The sequence below is a fragment of the Gallinula chloropus genome (genome assembly GCF_964237585.1).
Source record: "Gallinula chloropus genome assembly, chromosome: 8".
NCBI classification, from domain to species: domain Eukaryota; kingdom Metazoa; phylum Chordata; class Aves; order Gruiformes; family Rallidae; genus Gallinula; species Gallinula chloropus.
This window is the reverse complement of record NC_140093.1, coordinates 2535251-2558215: the sequence shown is the minus strand read 5'-3', so window position 1 is coordinate 2558215 and position 22965 is coordinate 2535251. Positions and strand designations below refer to the sequence as shown.

Below are 22965 nucleotides of genomic sequence, written 5' to 3'. Positions count from 1 at the left end.
TTAGATGGGCTCACTGCAGCAGTGTTTTTCAAGCATCAAAGTGACAGCTGATCCTATTTTAATTCAAATTAAATCTCTTTGTAGGGTGATCCATACCAAGAATCTACCTTGTCAATATGTGTAAAGTATTTGATGTGGAAAATGATAGTTTTAAAACCTCTTTTCTCAATGAGTATGTGCCTGGCACATGTTCTTTTCTTGCTCTTTGTTAAGATGGTGCCTTTTAAAGGTGCCGTGTAAAAAGCTTGTTTAAAAGAAATGTGTTCATTGTGTTCTATATTAAGCGATGATGTAGCCAGACTTGGATTGGGTAATTGCAGCTCCAAGGATGCGAGCCCGTCAGGAAATGAAATTGCTGTGAGGAGCTGATGTTTTCTGACTCTCTAAGTGGGGAATGAGGGAAACCAAACGTAACCTTCTGGAAGCATGAGAAAAATGTCCATAAACTTTAAAATAATTCACTCTGTGTCCATCTACAAATAAATAGTCTTTGCATTTGGAATGAAACCCATGTCAGACCCAAGAGGATGTTTTGCTCAGCCTCTTGCTGCCTCGGTTTGTTTTGATGGATGTTCATCCAGTTCCTTTTAAAGCCCAGGGGTGGCAAAGAGCCCTCCTGCTCTGTGGAGGAGCAGATTGTTGGAGCCTGTTACTTCAAATCCCCACTACCTGCAAAACCAGCTCAGTTTTCTTCACCTGCAAGCTCCAATGTTGGCATATGCTGACGTTTGAACACTTGATTTGTGCACCTTTGGTGCTCTGATAACGTGTGTGTTTGTGTGCTGGAGGGGAACATTGTGTGCTGTGTATCTGAAACTGGAGAGCGGTTGGGGAAAAGGTTTTGCTGGTAATTACTTGTTGGTAATACTCTGGAAACCAGAAAATCTCCGTGTACTTAGCATGTTGCCCTTGGGTTTTATTTTCAGTAGTTTTACACAAACAAATGTAATGCTTTCTTCATCCTGGTTTGTACTCTAGCAGTTTACGTTCAGTGGTAACCATAGGTTATCAGTGAACTGATTCTTGTGTGCTAGGAACGAGCAGGTAAGAACTTATCGTCAAGGCTACTAATTGATATAACTGCATGTTACTAAACACTAGTACTACTAATCTTCGTTATGACAGACTTCATAGTGGAAATAAAGTGATTTATAAACAGAATTTTTATTTTTAACATATGAGCCTTCTCCTGACCCTTTTTATTTGGGCTAGTGATGTTATAGTGGTACTTGGAGACTCCAGCTGAAGTGGGGGCTACTCTGAAACACAAGAAAAGCCAGAGCTCTGGATCTTTATCCAGGAAATCTTTGGTTCCTGTCAGTGGGGTGGTACGCTGTAGCAGAGATCTCAGGTTTTCTGTCTTGAACACTTAATGGGATGCCAGGGGTGCAGGGGCATTCAGAACTTGCCATCCATGACAACTGTTCTGTGGGTGTGTTTTGCGTTGGGTGTGTAGCGGATGACGTTGCGTTGCCCTGCGCAGGGTGTGCAGTGACTTGCCCTGCGTCACCTCTAGGAAAGATCAAAAATTGTACCAATTCTGAGTGACCAAACAAGCATCCTGTCTGATTCTTGTGATGATGTTAAGAATGTACCAGGCTGAATACTGAAATGTGTTCATTTTTCAGACCGTAGCACTGCGAAGGAGGAACTCTGCGAACTTTTCTCAATGACTCTATAGCCAACTGATGTAACAATGGTACTAATATTGGGACGCAGACTGAATAGAGAGGATAGTGGGATACGAGATTCCCCTGCAACCAAACGGAAGGTTTTTGAAATGGACCCAAAGTCATTGTCAGGCCCGGAGTTTTTCGACTTCTCCTCGGGATCCTCCCATGCTGAAAGCATTCTCCAGATCTTCAATGAATTCCGAGACAGCCGGTTGTTCACAGACGTTATTATCTGTGTGGAAGGAAGGGAGTTTCCCTGCCATCGAGCAGTTCTCTCGGCCTGCAGCAGCTACTTCAGAGCGATGTTCTGCAACGATCACAGAGAAAGCAGGGAGATGCTCGTGGAGATCAACGGCATTTTTGCTGAAGCCATGGATTGCTTTTTGCAGTACGTGTACACCGGCAAGGTGAAAATCACCACGGAGAACGTGCAGTATCTCTTCGAAACATCGAGTCTCTTTCAGATCAGTGTTTTGCGCGACGCCTGTGCCAAGTTCCTGGAAGAACAGCTGGATCCTTGCAACTGCCTGGGAATCCAGCGCTTTGCAGATACACACTCGCTCAAGACACTCTTCACCAAGTGCAGGAATTTTGCGCTGCAGACATTTGAGGATGTGTCCCAGCATGAAGAGTTCCTGGAACTGGGGAAGGATGAGCTTATTGATTACATTTGCAGTGATGAACTGGTGATCACTAAGGAAGAGATGGTGTTTGAAGCTGTCATGCGCTGGGTGTACCGGGCAGTCGACTTGCGAAGACCAGTGTTACATGAACTTCTGACGCACGTCAGGCTCCCCTTGTTACACCCAAACTACTTTGTTCAGACTGTGGAAGTGGACCAGCTGATTCAGAATTCCCCGGAGTGCTATCAGCTGCTGCATGAAGCCAGGCGATACCATATCCTTGGGAACGAGATGATGTCTCCCAGAACTAGGCCGCGCAGGTGAGGAAGCCCTTTCCTTCTTTCTTTCCCCCTTATTTCTGTAGGAGGAGGACATAGGTCGACGGCCGTGTGTGTACCAAACATCTCTGCACTGGTTACACCTCCCTACTGTCCCACAACACATGGGGCTCACACGTGTATTGAAAAATAGGTGAGTGTTTTCACACCGATCGCTATCGCTGTGAAATAAACAACTGTTCAGGTAAGTGCAGTTACCTCACAAGAAAAATATTTTCTAAAGGTTAATGTTTGCTGGGTGAGACTTTAAGGTTCTTCATACAGTAGCAGTGTCTGGAAGAGAACTTGCCGTGCCAATAGCAGGTAAACAATCCTGTTTCCCAACCTCCTTTCTTTTTATAGCGCAGCCATGTAAGTGTACCACAGGATGTGGATGGGGACATGTATTCAGAGCATTCACTTGCTACATCACAAATACTTTGCAGGTGGAGTAGTACACAGATTTGTCATAGTCAATAGACAGCAGGACAACAGGCCCAACTGTAAAGAAACTAAATCTTGCATTTTTAAAGAATTACAGAACAGTTCCTGAAGCATTTCATGCTTATTCTATGACATTTTTATAAGTCAGAGTTGCTGCTACTTAATAATGCGTTACACAAATAGGTGGCTGAAGTTGTGAGAAGAAATGAGGAAGAGTCCATTAGTGGCATTTATGAGCAATGGTGGTTATGATTACTTATTTTTTGTCTCCTGAAAAATATTTTCCCAGTAAAAGCCTGACCTCCACACAGTAGCTGACATGATAGTTTATCAGCAACTCCAGCTGATTTAAGCAGTAGCCTCAGAGTCCTGTCTTATATTAAGGTGAGGCAATAATCTGGCCTGGACAAAGAGATTGTGTTAGGAGCTGCTCCTCTTTGTTTACTCTTAGTCATACATAGTTGCTGTACGGTGACTGTACAGGGAACCTTTATTTCTTTTGGCACGTACTAAAGGGTTGCTTATGGGGGAAAAAATACTTGGGAAGCATTTGCCCCATTAGTGGCTTTCCAGTCTTCGGTCCTGCTGCGAGAGAAGAAATTGCACCTAAACTCCTTGCAGCCCTGCTGCCAGGTTTTTGAAGCTGTACACTGCCGTGGAGGGTCTTTGGAAAGTTGTGGTTCACGGTGGTTTGGAAGTGGTGCAGTGATGGTTTCTGAGGCATTGCATAGCCTGGGCCTGAGGGAGGGCCATGGAATTCTGACCAAAGACCTCCTTGTTTCAGGAACAGTTGGGGGGGGGGATGTATCTTGTGGTGTTTTGTGGGGCGTTTGTTGCACAAAACGTTACTCAATGTGAAAAAAAGCAAATACACTCAGACCTCAGGGTTTAGCCAGAGCGTATGCTGTGCGGGTACTTGAGAACCTGAGTGGCCTCAGCGTGGCATTCCAGTTGGTAAACGAAGTGCCTTGCCTAACACAGGTCACTTCTGGAGCTGGGGAGAGGGTGTTGGTTTATGGGTTTTGTTGGGTTTATTGCTGAGCTTATTAAGCTGCACTGTGAATTCCAGTAGGCAGGAACAAGAGAAGTAATTTACAAAGAGAAAAACTGGCTGGCCTCCCAGCAGGAATTTTTTCCCCTTTTCTATATTACATTCATGGAATAGTTCTTTGTCACTGGTTTCTGTTGCCTGTTTGTTTCTGTTGCCTATAGCAAAAAGAGATCTGTTTTAAAACAGTTACCAGGTCCCCCTTGCCCCCCTCCCCATATTTTCATCGTACCTTTTCTGGGCATTTTGCAGAGCAGGGGGGAGGCTGGAGAGCTCTCTTCCTTCTTTCCTGCCTTCCTCCCACTTCTTTTTTATATAAACTGTTTCTAAAAGGAGCCGGGTTCCAGTATCAGAAGTTCCCACACCAGTGTTTTTGCTGAAACTTCTGGAAATGATTGTGAGAGCCCTTCTGTGGGTACATACGCAGCGATGGGTGAGGTGGGATCTGTCTGTTTTTCAGAGGAACCCTGTGGATTATAATTCCCAGGTGTTTTTTTGGTAGCTTTTACTTTCTTTTTTGAAGCCAGCAAAGTTACCTGAAGTAAATAAAACTTTAAAATGTGGCACAGGGGTTGCCTGGTGGCGTTGTTGACACACACAGGAGGTCTTTTTTGAAAGAGCTTTTTGGTTCCGTACTTGCGACGACATAGTGACATCTTGAGGTTGTGCCTTGTGCTCCTTTCTTTGGGTGTCTCTTGTCCCCAGCCGGCTGTGCTGTGGGGATCTCCACGAGCAATAACACACTCCCATATACAAACCAAAACAGGCTCTTCCTACTGTAGGCTTTGAATTATCTGCAGGTTTTCATGTGCCTGTGAACTCTTCAATCCCATGGTTAGCATTAAGCTGTCTGATAGCAATATATGAGCGCTCTCTCTGATTAGCCATTGCATGCATTCTAATGCATCCCTTTTTCTTGCCTTTAGAAAGCTTTAAGGTAGTGTCTTCTTTCTCCCCCTCCCCCCTCCAAGGAGGTAAGTTCTTATTTAACTTTAAATTTCTGTCTGTCATCCCATTTACTACCCAAAAGTGAATTAACAGGGACAGAATCTAGTGATTTACCAGAATTCCTGTGATGTCCCAAGCTTGAAATGGTTTTGAGTGTAATCTGATGGAACTGCTTAAAGTTCTTCTGTCCTGCTGATGCTGTGCTGGTTGGCATTCTCACCTTGCCTAAAGGTCTGCATGTAACTCGAGACCCTTGGAAACCTGCTCTTGGGATGCTATGATGCTGTCAGTCATCTTCTGCTCCCCCTTTTCTGTTTCATGCACCTCTTCCTGACAGACAGGCGTCTCCTGGGATCACTTTGTGTCAGCTCACCTCTGTTATTTTGCTCCCACAGTTCCTTCTGAGGACTACAAGGAGGACTTCCTGTGTAATTCAAATATATCCTTAGTTCTCTTCTGGATTTAGCCTCAGCCTGTATGTCTTTGTGTATTCTTACATTTTAAATGTTTCATTTTTTTAAAAAAAACATGTGTCCTCCATTATTTGCAGAAATCTTTTGAAACCAACCCTAAATCCTGTACAGTGTAAGGTTCTTTCAAGAAAATGTAACCAAAAAATGTTTTTTAGGAAAGGATATGGTTATAGAGGTACTAAAAATGTCTGGAACATGTTTTGGTTTTCTCTGGATTTGAAATACTGTACTAAATCAGTATTTTCTTTCAAGAGTAGAACTCCCATCATAGCAATTCATAAAAGATTTTTGGTTCACTTAGTTTTAAAATATTGATAATGCAGCACAGTTTTGCAGTAGGTAAGTGGAGGCCTTGATTCTAATCTAGAAGGTAATCAACAGACAAACCTCTTTCGTGCCTGCAGTTAGCTGATGTATTTGGCTTTGCTTCTGAGGTGAATTGAGTGTCTTGCTTTTAAGAAAATTCTTGTTCTGGGTGATGCTCTGTTGGCACAGGAACTCCCCTTCTCTTATCCTTTGAGAGATTCCTTCCACAGTTGTTCCTCAAAAAAGAGAAAACCCCCAAAAAACAGTAAATACCTAGAATCCAGGAACGGGCACGACTTCAAAGCTGAGCAGCTGAGAAGTGTTCCTTCTCACTACTTGAGGTGTGTAAGCATGCCTCCTCAGACACACATCTTCAGTATAGAATCTTACTGGATGTTATCATTTAGCATTTCCTTCCCCTATTTAACATATTCTGAGAAGAAATTTGTATTTAGTACACTTAAATTGTGGTGTCTGGTGGCAAGGAGGTAGAAGGGCTAATTTTATTCCTGTTTTTTTCCCCATTTTGAAACATCATTGGGATCTGTAAGTTTGTGCAGAAGTTCACGTTAGGAGATTTGGGGACAGGTCACATTTTTTTATCTCAAATGCAGTCGTAAGTCATAGTGATGGTTTCTTAAAGAGAGGACTGCAGTACTCAGGAGTGGCATAATTGAGATATTTCTTCATATGGGGATAAAACCTAAAGCACAACTCAACAAAAAAGCTTACCAAAGATAAAAGCAAGCTTGCATTCAGTTTTACTTCACTAACAGACAATAGTCCTCAGAATAACTACATCAGTGCAAAACCCTTCAATCTGAAAATGCCCTGAGAAGAAAGGATTTGGACAGATGCTTACAAGAAATTGGAGAGTTAGTGATAGATTTGCCTGTTGAAGGTGGTTGGTTCTCTGTGTTCAAATGTGGATTTACATGGAACGAGTGTTGTTACTGCTGTGAATGTAGATGATGTATAATGCAGAAGCATCAGGCTAGAAGGAGAATGAGAGCACAGAGTAGAATTTAAAGGCTTATTTGCATGCACTGCAGACTGTCTAATGCTTCATTGTTTCACACTGAGTTTTAGGTTTTGTTTTAGGCTTGAATTTTTATTACAGCATTTCTTAATGCTTCCTTCTAGCACTACACTTGTTTTCACTTCAGGTGTGCCTTGACTCTAAGGTGTCCTTCTTTTCCCTTATTTTGGTGACTATATGCCTTCAGCTTTTTTTTTTTGGCAGGAAATAATAACATTTAAAAATTCAAGCAAAGTAAAGTACAATGAATTTTGTAAAATTCAGGGACTGGTTTCATTGGGAAACAGATCGCTCACCTCATTGTTTCAGGCTTTGCTTGAGCTCTTGTTTCTGGTTACCTCTGTGTATGCAGTCAAAGAAAAAGTCTGATCAGTGTAGGGCTTTCTGTATTTTTTAACTATTTGATTGGTACAGACAAGGTTGAGCAGAAGACACACAGAACACCTGTCTGTGTGGCAACCTGCTGATGGTAATAAGACCGATGGAAACAGTGAAAACCTTTAACAGTTTGGTAAATAACTTTCTTCTTCTTTCTTTGCTGTAGAAGTTAATGCTGAATACTAAATTTGCCAATGTCTCTGGTCTTGGAGACAATGTTGTTTGGCCTCTGTGTACTAATAAATAGCTTCTACAACTTGGTTGTCTCTGTTCACTTTTTCAGATCAACTGGTTATTCTGAGGTGATAGTTGTCGTTGGAGGCTGTGAACGAGTTGGAGGGTTTAATTTGCCCTACACTGAGTGCTACGATCCCGTGACAGGAGAGTGGAAGTCACTGGCTAAACTTCCAGAGTTTACCAAGTCTGAGTATGCAGTGTGTGCTCTGCGGAATGATATTCTTGTTTCAGGTGAATAATCCTAAAAAAAAAACCCCAAAACAAACCCTGCTTTTTGTTTCTTTTGTTTGTGGGTTGGGTTTTTGCTTGCTTTTTGTTTGGTTATCGTTGATTGGGTTTTTTTAAGGTAATGTGGCAGATCTTTGTACTGTGAACTTGCAGAAGCTCAACTGAAAGTGTTGTCCTGGTGTAAATGGTGAATACCAGCCCAAAACCAATCTTACTGTAGACAGAGGTGTTTTCTGGGGTGTTTGCTTGGTATTAACAGGGTTTTTTACAGCTGATTCCAGAAGATGGACTGTATTTAAAGAGACTAGCATATGCTTGTTATGTAGGCTGCTGTAAAAGGTAGCAGTGGCCTGTTTGCCACAACAGTTGGAAAAGATCCAAGCAAAAAATTCCCAAACAGTATTTTTCCAGCAGGATTTTCCCTGCTGCAGAAGCTGCTGGTTAAAGCTCCCAGTTTCCCAGGAGCACCGTGGTGCTGGTAGATTGCTGGTGACTCGCCTCCATCAGATGGCTGCCTGGACTCCAAAACATGTGAAATGGAAACAAATTCCTTTCAGCACCAGCGTTGGGGATCCGTTTCTCCCAGCCTTTTAACTGTGGAGTGAGCAATAGGTTTTTAAGTACTTCTCGTTCAGCCTTTTGGCAAGGGTACATTGCAGGGTACAGCTGATGGTTTAGACCAAGCCCTGTGTGTGTTTACCCTAAGGAGCTGCCTCCTCAGAGTTGTGGTTGTCATTTGAACAACACGTAAACCAGAGATGCACGAACCAGATCGGGGAACAGGTAGTGCTAGGGATGGGCCACGGGGCACATCAGTGGTTACAGGTTCAAATGTATCATCCAGGCAGTGACACAAAAGGAAATCTGAAGAACGTGGGGCAAAAGCTATTAAAATGCATTCCAATGTCAAGGAATAATCTAATGTGATCTCAGGAGGTTACTGGGACAGGTAAGTAAAAATAACTTCCTGTATGTTTTCCAGTGTGAAATCCACTGACACTGACTTTTTCAGTCTGCTGTATATAGGCAATCTTCATTTCACCTGAATAGGATATGTTTTCATCAGCCCCTGTAGAGGGGCACGTTAATGGGTAATATTTTTCATTTAGTAATGAATTTATTCAAATTGGCACATTTTGCTTTCAAAGGTGGAAGAATCAACAGCCGGGATGTTTGGATTTATAACTCTCAGCTTAACATTTGGATCAGAGTTGCCTCCTTAAATAAAGGCAGATGGCGTCATAAAATGGCTGTTCTTCTTGGTAAAGTAAGAGAAGTGTAATTATACTTTTTTTTATAGTGGGGATACTTGCTGTATATAGGAAAATAGTGGAGAAAACATATGTATATATTTAGTATTACCTTGTATTTCCTATCAAACAACTTACACCATATGTATTTTCAAACAAAAGAATATTTTAACCAGTTAGGTTATTCATCAGTCAGACACTGTCTGTGGACATGAAAATCACATTAGCCCTCAGCTGGGTTTTTTTTTGCCATTGAAGTATCTTATCCCTAAGAGGGAACTTTTTGGGAGGCAAAGAAGTATCTGTATTTGCCTGTGCTTTAGAAACACTGTCAAAAGTTCAATGCTTTATGCAGTTACTAACAGAAAGTAGTACTGCTCTGAATGTCAGCTCTCTGCTCTTTTGTTTAATGTTTTATATTGAAATTAGCCAGCTGTATGCTGTGGGAGAGGTTTTGCTGTATTTTGAAGGCAAAAAAGTTTACAAAGTGAGGAAGAAATAGTATTGTAAGAGTAAGAAACAAGTAAAACACAGAAAAGCAAAGGTAGATTCAGATGGACTTTAGCTGTTGCTGAATGTAATCTGTGAAAAGAGAAATGGAGAGAAGTGCCTTTTTTAACAAATGCCTTTCAAATAGGAAGTTTCTGTCTCAGTATTAATAATACTATGCTTTGGACATGTGTTTGCTGTGTCATTCTACGTGTGACTGAATTGAACTCTCCAGAGAGTCTTTACTAATTATTTTTAGACTGTATTCTTCTCCTCCTATGCATAAACCAAACATTTGAGGAAAGCATCCCTTCACAAACCTAGCAAAAGAGGATCTTGCTGTTTTAATTTCATATTTAAATGTAATAACTAATCTCAAATGATGATGGTTCTCACTGCTTTGCTTAGGTATATGTTGTTGGAGGATACGATGGGCAGAACCGCCTCAGCAGCGTAGAGTGTTACGATTCCTTTTCCAATCGATGGACAGAGGTGGCTCCCCTTAAAGAAGCTGTGAGCTCTCCAGCAGTTGCCAGCTGTGTTGGCAAACTGTTTGTGATCGGCGGTGGTCCTGATGACAACACATGTTCTGACAAGGTCAGTTAATTGTACCTGATTGTATCTCCTGTCCATGGGAAACAGCATTGCTGGTTTAAAGACTGAGTGTTCAGGGATCTGCTTTAACTGGTTTCCTGAATGGAGTATGGAGGTGTTACAATACAGACAGTAAGGAGTAGAAAATGACAAGTTGGTGATACACTGTTGCTGTGTTTTTTCCTGTGAATACTGTTACTGGCTTTGGAGGTTCTGTGAATTCTTAAACCTGAGTGTTGGGAAAACTATGTTGAATATAGTGCAGATACAGATGTTACCAATATGTCTGTGTGTACACTTCTGTAGATTTAGGTAGGCTTCATTGTCTTGGTGAGATATTGCCACCAGGTATTGTTGCTTTGGCTCTCCTTGTATAACCTCTGTGTGTGTGTGGCAGGCTATTATTTTGATCAGGCTTTTAATCTGAAATCCATGTGTTTCTTTTCAGGTTCAGTCTTACGACCCTGATACTAATTCTTGGTTGCTCCGTGCAACCATCCCAATTGCGAAAAGGTGCATTACGGCTGTGTCTTTGAACAATCTGATCTATGTTGCTGGTGGGCTTACCAAAGCAATATACTGCTATGATCCAGTTGAGGACTACTGGATGCATGTACAGAATACATTCAGCAGACAGGTAATTAACAATAAAAGGCCTGTAGATACCTGAAAGCTATGTGTTTACACAAGTATCTTGGCATGAAACGAATAGGCATTTGTTTAACCCTGTTAAAATTGCATCTCTGATTCCATTCTTGCTTTACTACTTGATCTGTATAATTCAAAACCTCATGGAAGAGGAAGTTTCAAAACCAGTGGCTTTTCAGACAGTGTTGCTGTTAGCCAGTCCAGCCTTTTTGTTTGACAGCAGTTGATCCCGGAGAACTGTGCAATGGTATAATGGATGATACAAGCTTTAAGTTAGACTGAAGATAGTAATTTTCTTACAATTGCTCAAAGCCTTTCAATCTAGCAAAAAATATTGAAGGCTGTTTTTGTAATGTGAAGAGAAAACCCCACAGTATAGCACAGAAAGCACCTGACTTGAGCAGCAAGAGCTGTATCACTTCTGCAGGTGGAACACCGAGCAGAATTTGTACACGTGTTCCCGCAGCAGCAAAGTGTGTGTGTGACAGTTATCTTTCCCTGGGGTTTTAAAACAACAATCACATTCTCTGTGCTATCTACAGAAACTTGCTCCTCTTTTCCCTGGCCTTTCCTCTATTTCTCTGGTTTGATCTGTGTTCTCTGTTTGAATAACTATTTTTTTCCATGCCTGCTTTTAAGGAAGAAATAAAATCCCCTCTCTCTTTCAAGTAAGACATAGCACTGTCATCATCTTATGTGCTCTTTTCTTATTCCTGCTGCTTTTCCTCTCCCATTCACATCCCTCCACATTATCTGTTACTCCTTGAAGGTGCTCTCCTTATTCCTGCTTTTTGTATTAATAATACCTACTGCAGTCCCTCTTCTGAACACCTCTGTTCTCCTCCTTTCCTTATCTCAGGCATTTAAATGGTAAGTACAATGTTCAGCTGTATTCCAGTTGTATTCCTTGTCTGAGCTATAGACCTGTCGTAGTCTATTCTGTAGGGCTGCGTGCTGCCATTTCAGGACGGAATAGTATAGGCCAACCTTTTTACAAAGGGTAGTTGCAATGCTGTCCTGCACTGGGGTAGGTCTTGTTCTGTAAATAACTGTGCATTCCTTTGTGTGTTTTGGAACAGGAGAATTGTGGCATGTCTGTGTGTAATGGAAAAATCTATATCCTTGGTGGAAGACGAGAAAATGGTGAAGCCACAGACACTATTCTTTGTTATGACCCTGCAACGGGCATTATCACGGGAGTGGCAGCCATGCCCAGGCCAGTATCGTATCACGGCTGTGTGACGATTCATAGATATAATGAAAAAGGCTTTAAACTGTAACTTTTTTCCTTGAAAAAAAGAAGATGATGGCATGAATGAATCCGGTGGTCTGCTGCAAGACAGGCTTCTTAAAGATTCCTGAAATGGGAAAACGCCCTTTTCCTACCTAAGTGTCATATAAAAATTATATCCTGTGCCTTTAGAAAAAGGGTTCATTGACCTTTCAAAACAAGTCTACAAATTTATCCAGTAACCAGAGCTCAGTTATATCTGTTACAGGCTCTCACACGAGAGCAGTAATCGTATGTTGCACTAGTGTTCAGCAAGTTTGCCCTATGTGTGATTAGTTATTAGAATATTGGAAGCTTTTTTGGGAAAGTGCCTTCACAAGCATTTGTGCCTGTATCCTAAGAAGTGGTATCTGCAAGGTATTTCAGGTTCTCCTAATGGGAAAAAAACACAGGCAAGTAAATTCCAAAGAATCATCTGGGTTAATGACCTACAATTTTAAACTGCTTATATAATTATAATCCATATGCACAACATTCTTACAAGCAGATTACTTGGCTTAACCAAGTAGATTTTGTCAGATCTTGCATGGTTTGAAATTGAAAAACAAAACGGAAAACCCAACAAAACAATCTACATAGGACCAGTATTCAAATCTTTGAGGAATGCTTTATTCTGAAAGAGGAACTGCTTGATTAATGAGCCACTGCCACACACGACTGTGCACCTTAACACTATGGGCCCTATTCGTAGTGTTGCTAACTGTTTATCCGAAGTATGAGGCTATGTGACCCAGAAACTAGTGACCACCTGGGTGCAGGTGTGCAGTGTGGGTGAAGCAGATTCTGAGTCCTGGTTCTTAACTCTGTGAATAGTATGGCTGAAGTCTGAAAGTTACTGGGTTCGCTCTAAAGTAGCTCTAAACTATTCAAGGAATAAAGGAAGATGAACTCTGGGTTCTTCCGCTTTTCTGAATAGGATTATGAATTACCTGGTGATAAGAGGTAAGGACTTGGGTTGTACCTACACCTTATAAATTGGGTTTTTTGATATCTCATCTGCATAGATGGCAGAGAACCTGCCAAGTATTTCTTGGCCTTTCATCAGACAATCACTCCAGCACAGTTAAACTACTGTATAAGCTGCTTGGCCACAGATTAAAGAAGGTTCTGGAAAGGTCCTTCCTGTCTCCAGAAAAATATCTGTGGACCTGTCCATGTAGCCATATGTGGTAATTCCCACATAACATGTTTTGGATAATTCTGAAGCCTGGGAAATGCCTGTATTTTGACCCTTTTACTTTCCCCCTTTTTGTTTTTTAAGTAAGTTGGGGTTTTAAAAGTCCTCCTTAAGTTTCTATACTAGGTCTCTCTATTTCCAGTACACAGTTTATAGTTGAGGCACAAGTTCATAAAAACTGAAATAGCACTTGAGAGTTGGAAAATGAATAGGATTGTCTGTGTACCAATTTCCTGTTAATCACCAAAACCCTCAGGAACTGCCTTTCAAAGGAATTCTGAGGACAGCAGCCAGTAGGGAAGTTGGTCAGTGCCAGGGCAGAAGAAGAAAAACAACCATAAGGCCCCTTGCAGAGACAGCCCTGGCCTCGGGGCTCTCGTCTCCGTGCTTGCTCAGGAGGGTGAAAACAAGCACCATCTCTGGAACGTCGTTTGTTCCACTGGACTTTCTTCATCTGTTTTCCCAGAGTATTTCTTCACGAGATGGAAATTCTGACCCTCAGTGAAACTATGTCAAACTGGGAGTCGCCGTTTTCAGTAACATACAGTCATGACTTTTAAAGAGCACTGGGAGCTGCACTTTGTGATGTGTTAACTTGTAACCTCAGGAAAGGACACAAATTTCAGTTTCTGGCTGAATACCAAACACTGTTTTGTATGTGTTAAGAATACTGAGAAAATACAAATCTCTGCTTATCAGTGATGTAATGAGGAAGTCAGTCCCCAAGCGTGTACATTCACGCTGCCCTATATAGAAAGTCCCTCAGTAGTGTAAGATAAATGAATTGGACAAATTAATCCTTTTCTAAGTTCCTTGTGCTTCTCCTTACCAAGTGTAACTCAGAAAAGGTAATTTCAGTACCTGTGAATAAGGTCCATTGATAGCAATGGTAATTTCCCAGTAACTGATAGACAGTGTTAGTGTTTGTGCCATCATTGTAAATGAAAATGTAAAAAATATAGGAGCGCTTCGTTAGAGATGCAGTTTGAAAAGTATCTCCTCTCCTTTGATTTCCTTCTTGTTTATATTAAGACTTGTAATGTTGATTGTCATGCTGAACTGTTTTTAAACATTCTCTATGCCGTAGGTTTAGAACAATGTCATTTATGTATAGGCATTTTCCAGTCTGTGTTGGTAATACTGCACTACTCTGTAAATAACAAGATCCTGCTTCCTATGGTTTTGAGGATTCATTTTGTAGTTTAGTTGTCTTTTCTTAAATACTGTTGCCTATTATTTTGAAAAAATGACAGTGTTTAATGAACCATTCAAGGCAGAAATGTAGATGTAGAACATCTTGAGAAGCTGCATTCAGCGCTGAACAGTTACATGTGTGGAGCATTGCTAGAATGGCTGTTACTCAGGACAGGGTTTCCTTAGCCCATGTGCTGAAGATTTAAGTTCTGTTTGCTTACTGACTCTGTAAATAATGACCACTTACAGCCTGCACTTTTAGAAGAAATATATTTTAGATGTACTAAAAATGAGCAATTCAACTTCAGTTTAATGAAAACACACTATCTTCTAGAAGGATGCATTAATTTGGAGTTGCATTCCTGAGCCACCTGTTCTCCAGTGTATTTCACCTGGGTAGAGATGAATTCAGAAATTTAAACTCTTACTGTTCTGTATATCTAGCTGCTTACAGTTTGTGGGGTTGAGCAGCAAGTTGGTGGGGTTTTTTTTGTCTCTGTCTAGTATAATCAAGAGATTTCCAGCATAAATGGTAATAGGTTTGGCAGCTCTGAAGTAGACACCTGCACAAAGATGGAACTTCTGTCTAACCATACATGGGAAGAGGGCTCCAGTATCTCCAAAGTCACACCTAATGATAGATTCTAAGAGTTGTCCAATACAGATAATTACCCTTAAAGTATTTCACACTTAAACATTTATTCTCATTTCTTTTTTCCTTCTCCATTTTGATGTCCGTGTCATGAATAACATCCTTCTGTTCTTAGCAGTATGGTGTTAATTGAAAAGAAAGTTGATGCTTCTTTGCAGCCTGGCTTCAAGAAGGTTCTAAATAGATTACTTCAATTCTGCAGTACAGTGTAGCCTCCAGCTTTTAGCTTTGCCATGCGTTCCCTCATTTTACAGCCATCAAGCATGTAGCATTGCCTGGTAATCTCTGTTTTACCTGAAGGCTCCCTTCTGGGTAATGCTTAAGTAGGCATTATGTGTGGAATCTCTTCCGTTTGCACCACCAGATGATGGATGTTACACTGTTTGCCTGGTGGGCACTGTGCTCTCCACTCCAGCACCACCAGTCTGGAGTTGTACTGGGGGTCTATTGTTTGGGTTTGTTTTGGGTTTTTCTTCTTTTTAATTGGCACCAATGCAGTTCTCATCAAAGATTGCTTTTGTTGCTGATCTCTGAAGCACAGATATCTTGAATGCAGATCATGCTGAGATGGACTCATCATAATTTGCTCAGGCTTTTTTAATGAGATTTTTAAAACTATGTTTCTGAAAGAAGCTGATGTTGTAGGAAGAGGAGGTGCCTTGCTCACCTTGACAGAGCTTTGCCTGGGAAGCTTTGGTCACTTACGCTTGAGAGCAGGGACACTGCTGACTGTTCCAGCTCCTTGCTCAAAATAGCAGAGTTCACTGTGTTATCTTAGATAATTGCTCGATTTATTCTGCTTTTGTTCTGAGCTACAAGGACAAAAGCAGCAGCAGTCCCACTCATTCCCCTCCTGCCCAAGGCATGGTGATGCACTGTAGCTGTCTCTCTCAGCAAGTAAGCAGAGCTGTGAACTCAGCCTAGCTCCAAGAAGAGAGAGAAACTCATGGGGAGAGACGGGGTGGAGATGGCAGGAGGAAATACAGCGCATCTGGGGTTTGTGCGTTTGGCTGGGTTTGCTGACACAAAGATGTTCTGGATGTTTGTGAGTTTGCGATTCCAGGTGTTGAAACTCAGGTGGTAAAAATGCTTCATGTTGTCAATTCACTGAACTCAACTCAGTTGGAGCGACAAAGATGCTGCCTTCTAGTGGCAATGTTCCAGAGAGCCAAAGGTTCATTTTTCCTAATTGCCCAGCTGGGCAAATGTAGGTGGCTGGCTGTTTTTTCCTGCCACTGAAAATGGCACAAGCCACTTCAGGAGCATTAAGAAACTCACTGTGAGGCAAAGCAAATGTTTTTCATCTGAATGTAGTCTTGTGCACACAGTGAAGTACAGATTACAGGGCTGCTTGTGCCTGGTTAAGAAATGCGAGCAATATGTACTCAGAAAAGGGTTCTACAAGGTCAGATGAGATTTCTATGCAGAAATTTGCTACCTGTTTTGGGCCTGAGTAGTATTTCTTGTAAATATGTCTAGCACACAGGTTTCCTGAGTGCTGAATTATTTCAGGTGGCAGTGATAAAAATCCATCTCCTTGTCACTTAATAAAGACTGTTAGGGCTGCAAGCATTGCCCCAAAACAGTAAGCAGCCTCCTTCCAAGCCCAAACCAGATGTGTGAAACACCTGCTCTCTGCATGCTGGCTTTGCATTGGCTGTCTTCCGTAGCTTAGAGTAACAGTGCTTTTCTGCTGCAGTGCTCCTGACTATGCTCAGATGTCTGTATGCACATCTGTGCCTGTGAATAATTTTGTGATTATGCTATTCTAAGTAATGCAGATAAAAGGTCCTCTGTACAGCATGTTGATAATGTAATTATGCCTTACTTTGTATTATTAGTTCCAAAGAAAATAGTGTGTCTATTTTGAAAATGCCTGTGCCTTGAATTCAACCTATATTTTCATCTGTTGTGAAAGCCAGCTTGGATTACTTTTCCCAGTTTATTAGGATCAGTCTTACTCTTCAGACTGCTGATGTCCTCCTAAAAGAAATAAATCTTGCCATTTGTTAACTAGAATAGTTAAACCTCCTGTTTAGAATACGCTGAGAATGCTTCCATTATTACAATGCTATGGCAGATTTAATCTAGGGAAATCAGTATTTGTGTTTTCTCTTAATTTTTTGTTTCCAGCACTACTCAGTGACAAAGGATTTGAGTTTAGTCTTTGACTTCCTGTCCTTAACATGTACGGTTTCTTGTCTTAGTGAATATCCTCTAAGATATTTCTGAACGCTTGAACCTCTTGTTCAATATATGTAATATGAAGCAATAATATGGTGCAGCATGGCAATAAGCAAATCAAGAGACTTGAATGTAATGTACTGTTATTAATTTCATCTGTGTAAATAAATGCTGGACCTGTGAGTCATTCTCCTTTTGGTGCACCTGTAGCAATTTGGAGTCGGATTAATAGGAGCTACTTGGCCATAGAGAGTTTACCTCCTTGAAACTGTTACTCATATATTTTATCTTTCACCTGAAATCATGTTTTGATTTTCCTTTTTTGCTAAGGAAAACAGCAGTTCATATTATTCCTTGCCAGTTACTTCATTTACTGAAACATAAGAGGCATAGTTGTGTGAAGACTTGATCTTGTCTTCAGGAACAACCTGGTGCAGCACGACTGATCTTGGAACAAAAAGAAAGTGCAGACCACTTACTGTGTGCCAGAGTCTGTGTAATGTTCTCTCGCATATAGCATTAAGGTTTTCAGATTGTGCTGATGGTAGGGAAGCGATTTTGTAATGTAGAGCAATTGCAATAACACCTGTTATATTTAAATATATTTCTTGCATAATTCTTGGAAAGTTTTTTTAAGTTCAGTGTACCTAATAAACATTTGCCTTTTGATTAGTTCACTGCGTCTTATTTAGGTTGTGAGAAGTTCCAGGGTGGGGCTTGGTGGTGCAAGAAGGAAACTCCTTCCTCTTTCCTGGGCTGTTTAACTTGTTGGATTCTGCCCCTTTGCAGTCTCTGTGTTCTTGTGTCTGCCACACTGGGTGCTTTCCCTGTCACCTTTCTGTCCTCATCAGGGAACTTACTATTGACATGAATTAAAGGCAAGCCTGAGACTGTGCAGAAAAAAATGATAAAGTAGGAGGGTGGGATGTAAAGTACCAATTAGTCCTGGGGTTTGCAAGGGGAAGAGGATGGAAGAGACAACCAGCAGGCAAAATAGGGAAAAGGTAATGTAATGCTAGGAAGGTGACTGGCAACAATACAGGTCGGAGAGAAAGGATTCTGGTTACTCCTTGGCCAGCTAAAGTCCTACATGGCAGGGCAAAGGCACAGAGGGAGGGGGTGGTACTACCTGCAGCTGAACTGACAGGAAGAAAGTATGTGGTTTAATACCCCATTTTGTACAGATTCTATCTGTCCTTCCTGTATTTTCTCCCAGAACACTAGCTGTACTCCTGAATTCCTCTTGCCTGTAATGTGCAGGCTGGGTCTCAGACTCAAAATTTGCCCATCCCATAATCCTAGTGTCTGCCTTCTGCCCAAATAACATTTCTTTTTGGTATCGTGGCAATCAAATGCAGCTTCTGCATTTTTGCCCTGTAGCCCACTGAGATCTAACCCATATCACAAGTCTGTTCCCTCCCTCTGTGGTGTGTTTAGATATGGGGTGTTCTGGATACGCCAAAACAAAAGCCCAAGGCCCTGGGGCTCTGATTCTCAAAATCCTTAGCGTGTGTCTGACACAGGGCAACAAGCATAAAGAAAGAGGACCTCTTTGTTGAACATTGCTCCAGAGAGGAGAGTGTGCCTATGTTGTGCTGCTGAGACACTCAGTGGTTTTCAAACACCTTTTGACATGAAATAAAACTTGGCAAGCCAACAACTTCTGCTGCAGTTCTACTATGTGGCAGGGCTTGTTCACAGCAACAAAGTAGCTCTTGCTGGGGTGCCAAAAGTATGTTATAACTACTTTTCTCTGCAAATTCAACCCTTGCAGAAGTTTCCTGAAGGAAGTAACACTGCCTGAAAGGGAATCCACAGACTGTGTTGTGATGGAAATACTTTTGAGGGCTGGAATTCCATCTAAAGATATTTTAAGTCTTAAAGATGGTCAGCTGGTGGCAATTATTCAACAACAGCCTCATCTTCCTCTTTCCATTAAGCAGGAAAAAGGAAGAAAATAAAACGGAGCTACATTATATACATACTTTTCCTGGTGAGCATGATGCAGATTTGAGTACAAGAACAGCCTCGCCCGATCTGCCGCAGCTCTCGTTTGTTGCCTGGTCATTGGTCTGACAGCTGTTGTAGTGGGGGTCCTGAAACCAGAAAAGGGAGACTTCAGTGGCCAAGCCTTGAACTTTCAGAGTGCAATTGCTCATTAGTGGCCTCATGAACAATTTTGCGATGCCCTGTATGAGCAGGATCTTCGTTACTGCTGGTTAGCAGCTCACTGCACCAACCATGGGACTACCACAGGCCCAAGCGCCATTTGCAGTCAGCCTCACCTGACAGAGGTGCCACCACCTGGCCAAAACCAACCAAGCTGTGGCATTAACTACGCTAATTTCAACTATTTTAGCTCTGATTTGAGAGACTGTGACACACAGTGAGTAGTTAAGTATTATGTTAGGACGTTTTTGATGCCCTCAGTGCAGAAGCTTCCTTTGGGGACCTCGTGCGCTCCACAGGCGAGGGCGGGCTGGAGCCGCCATCCCAGCTGTGAGGCGACAGGCTGCTCCCCTGTGCCGGTGCCTCAGCCCACCCACGCTTCATTTCTGGGGCTTTGTTTTTTGCTAATCCCCGTCCCTGAGCATCCGCTGTATCAAAGTGACGGCCTCAAGTTGCAGCACTTAACGAAATGCGTCGCTTCAGCCAGTGAACCTGGAACAAAGCGATACGCGAACGCCTCGAAGCATCACAGCGCCGCTAACCTCGGCTTTTCTCTGGGGCCGAGGGTCAGTCGGTGCCACAACCGTTCGTTACCCCCGCACCGAGAGGAAAGAGGCGCGGCCGGGCGTCCGCAGCAGCAGCCGCAGCGACCCCGGCTCCGCCGCCTCTCCCTGAGGGCGCGTTCCCCGCTCCCGCCGCCGCTCCTCCGCTCGGGGCCCGGCGGACCAGGGACAACCCCTCCGCCTGCCGATGAGGCGGCACCTGCTCGCGGCGGCAGGTGCGGATCCCTCCTCCCTGCATCCACTCCCTCCGCCCCAACCCCAGGGCGGTCGCCGACGCCGTCCCGCCCCTTCGCCGCTGTCCGCCTGCGCGGGCCCCGCCCCGGCCGCTGACGGGCAGCCAGGCGCACGGCCCAGAGCTCATGGCGGCGGCGGTGGTGCTGGAGTCGACGGCGGAACGGGGTGGCGGGGGCCGGCGCTGAGCGCCCCGGGGCGGCGGGCGGGGGCGGCCGGTGTGGGCGGCGGCGGGGCCGGGCGGCGCGCGGCGGAGCGCGGGTGAGCGGCGGGGCGGGCGGGGGAGAGGGGGGGAGGAGCGCGCGGCCGCGGCTTTGTGTGCGCGGGCGGGGGGAGGGGAGCGGCGCCGGCCGCGCACGTGGGCCCGGCCGCGCGGGCAGTGCCCCGCCCCCGGCGGCCCCGGGGCGTCCCGCCACCGGCACCGCCACCGGGCCCGGCCTCGCCTCGCCTCCCCGCAGCGCGGCGCCTGGCGCGGCCTCGGCGTTACCTCACGCCTTCGGGTGCTGCCCCGCGGCGGCGGCGGGAAGGCGAGGAAGGGGGTGCGGGGGGTTGGGGCCATATCCCTGCTGGGCGCCGCTGGGCCGTGCTGAGGCGGGGGCGCGCTCCTCCTTCCTGCGGGCAGGGTCGCGCCTCGGCTGAAGCAGCTCTCTTGAGGGGGAAACAGCACAGCGAGGCCGCGCGTTAGCGACGAGGCTCCCCATGCCCCAGCGCGCCCCCACGTATTTGGGGTGCTGAGGGAAGCCCTCGGGAGGCACCGTCGGGGCGCAGCCGGCGGGTCTGGGCTCCGGCGCTGAGCTCTCTGGGCGCGGGGCTTCGGGCCGCGGTCAGGGCACAGGTCGGGCTCCCGCACGTACAGAGTGAGAGCGGCTCCGAGTCCAGCTCGTTCAGGAGCACCCCCGGCCGCAGGGGAAGGTGCGAAGCCTGACCGGGCAGGTGATGTTAATGCTCTTGGTTTTCCCCTGGGCGCAGTAACAGTGAAACATGTCTGGGATGAAGAGAGTGATCGCCGAGAAGGACCCCGACTATGAGGAGATCACGGTCACGCATCCCAGCAAGCGCCACAAGGCAGCCGAACAGTCAGGTAGGAGCGGCCTGAACTGAAGGGATCTCCTCCCAAGCGGAACGAGACGTGCTGGGGATGTGTGTGCAAACAGGTCAGGGAAGTGGTGGGATGGGAGCTGAGGGGTCAAAGGGTTGACCAAGGGCACTAGTGGTACCTCCGTATAGCCAGGTGAAGATGTAATTGCCATACGTGGAGCCATTCCTTCCTGCTAGTGGAGCTGAGCATCAGTAAGGCACGAGGTTGCAGACTGGCCCATGGTAGTGGCTAGAGCTTGAGCTCTGCAAGGCTCCGGCCTTCCGCTTTGGTTCCTGTTGCTTGCTGAGTTATCTGCCATGGATCTTCCTGGCAGTTACCAGCCCTGACTTGTGCTCCTCCCTGGGCGACTGTTTTGCAGTTGAAGTTTGCTTCCAGAGACACTGGCTGTTTGTTTGCGTTTTGGGGAATACAGGTCGTGGTACAGTGTGGTGGGGGTGGGGAAGAAATCCATGACCCTGCGGTAGGTAGACTGGCTCTTGGAAGATGACAAACATTTGCAAGAGTGGGCAGATAAAGTGAAATGGAGCAGTGTAGAAGGGATAAGTCAGTGAAGAAGGAGGAGGTTTTGAAAGGTGCAAGGGAGGAGGAGGAGGAACAGCTACCCAGCTGAAGGAAAGGTGGATTAAGAAGCATAGTGGAGAGAGTAGCTGGATGAGTAGGTTTGTATTTGGCACGCTCAGATGTGCTTGCTTTGGGAGCCAGCCTGTTGGCAGGGTGCCTAGGACAGGTTGCAGTTGTCTCTGGGCAAATGAGAGTAGAGCTTCTTGCCCCTGGGACAGGGAGTAGGCTAGTGATTTTTGGCATAGCACAGCTAGCGAGAGGATCGTGATGGGAGGAGTTGACAAATGGGGAGATGAGAAAGCTGAACCTGACTGTGGGATCTGAAGAAGATCCAGGAACAGAGCAGGATGCTGGAGCTGCCAGTTGGAGAAGGACAGATGATGTCTTTGTGGGTGATGTTTTGAAGGACAGCATACAGCTGGACGAGTCCAAGGAGACTGAACTCTGGGCTCAATGTGCTGATGAGCAGGCCTTGTCTGCCAGGTCTGTCAGATCCCTGACGCTGGACTTGGCTGTGGCAGAAGAGCATGGCCACTCCCAGCTCCCGGCCCTGTCTGCCAGAAGTTGTTACTCTCTGTGGTGGAGTGTCCTGGTGACTGCATATATTATTTAATCCGCTTCTGAAGCCACTTCTTCAAAGGTCTTAGTAGGAAAAGTCTCAGGGCCTTGGAAAACCGTCCTTGCCAAAGTGAACTTTCTGATCAGGTGATTCCTCCAAGCTGGCTTCTTTCTTCCTCTCATGGAAGATCTCCAAGTTTCGATTCAAGAATTCCTTAAGTATACAAATATCACTAACATAATCTTAATTAGGGACTGAATTTGATGTTAAGCTGGGAAAAATACAAAAAAAAAATGTCCTGTCCTATCAGCACAAATCAACAAAGTGCTTTAATTGTCATAGTGCTGGTGTTGTGTGGCATCGGTCTTGGGAAGAGAAGCAGCTGTCCCTGTCTGAACTGTACATCTCATGCCTTAATCTGTTTAGGTTTATTTTAAGTGTAGCCTTAACGTGTTGATTTCTTGGGCACGATATTCACGGTTTGAGGAAAATTATATCCCTCCATTTTTTTAATTTCACATTGCTCATGATGATTCAGTCATAATTCTGTTTCAGTGTAGGCTTTGAACTATTTCTGGTCCTAGAAAATA

General features: G+C 44.3%; 2 protein-coding genes across 2 annotated transcripts in view; both read left to right on the top strand.

Annotated features, from left to right (window-relative positions):
* Window positions 1-1634: 1634 nt before the first annotated feature.
* KLHL24 (kelch like family member 24) lies at window positions 1635-17862 on the top strand. Its single transcript, XM_084267705.1, has 6 exons — window positions 1635-2616; window positions 7533-7717; window positions 8863-8981; window positions 9862-10050; window positions 10496-10684; window positions 11775-17862. Exons 1-6 carry the CDS (start codon window positions 1697-1699, stop codon window positions 11973-11975), a joined length of 1803 nt encoding a protein of 600 aa, XP_084123831.1. The 5' UTR covers window positions 1635-1696; the 3' UTR covers window positions 11976-17862.
* A 3275-nt stretch (window positions 17863-21137) lies between these two features.
* Window positions 21138-22965, top strand: part of YEATS2 (YEATS domain containing 2) — a gene marked incomplete at its 5' end in the record, with an annotated part of 46399 nt that continues 44571 nt past the window's right edge. The window contains one exon of the mRNA XM_084267506.1: window positions 21138-21237. Coding sequence (XP_084123632.1) covers window positions 21138-21237 — 100 coding nt within the window. The remainder of the gene's footprint in view (window positions 21238-22965) is intronic.

Bases quoted from the DNA above. Each gene is read 5' to 3' on its own strand.
- KLHL24 (XM_084267705.1), top strand. From the start codon at position 1,697: ATGGTACTAATATTGGGACGCAGACTGAATAGAGAGGATAGTGGGATA. The intron at 8,982-9,861 runs GTAAGAGAAGTG...TGCTTTGCTTAG, and splicing joins TGGCTGTTCTTCTTGGTAAA to GTATATGTTGTTGGAGGATA. The intron at 10,685-11,774 runs GTAATTAACAAT...GTTTTGGAACAG, and splicing joins AGAATACATTCAGCAGACAG to GAGAATTGTGGCATGTCTGT.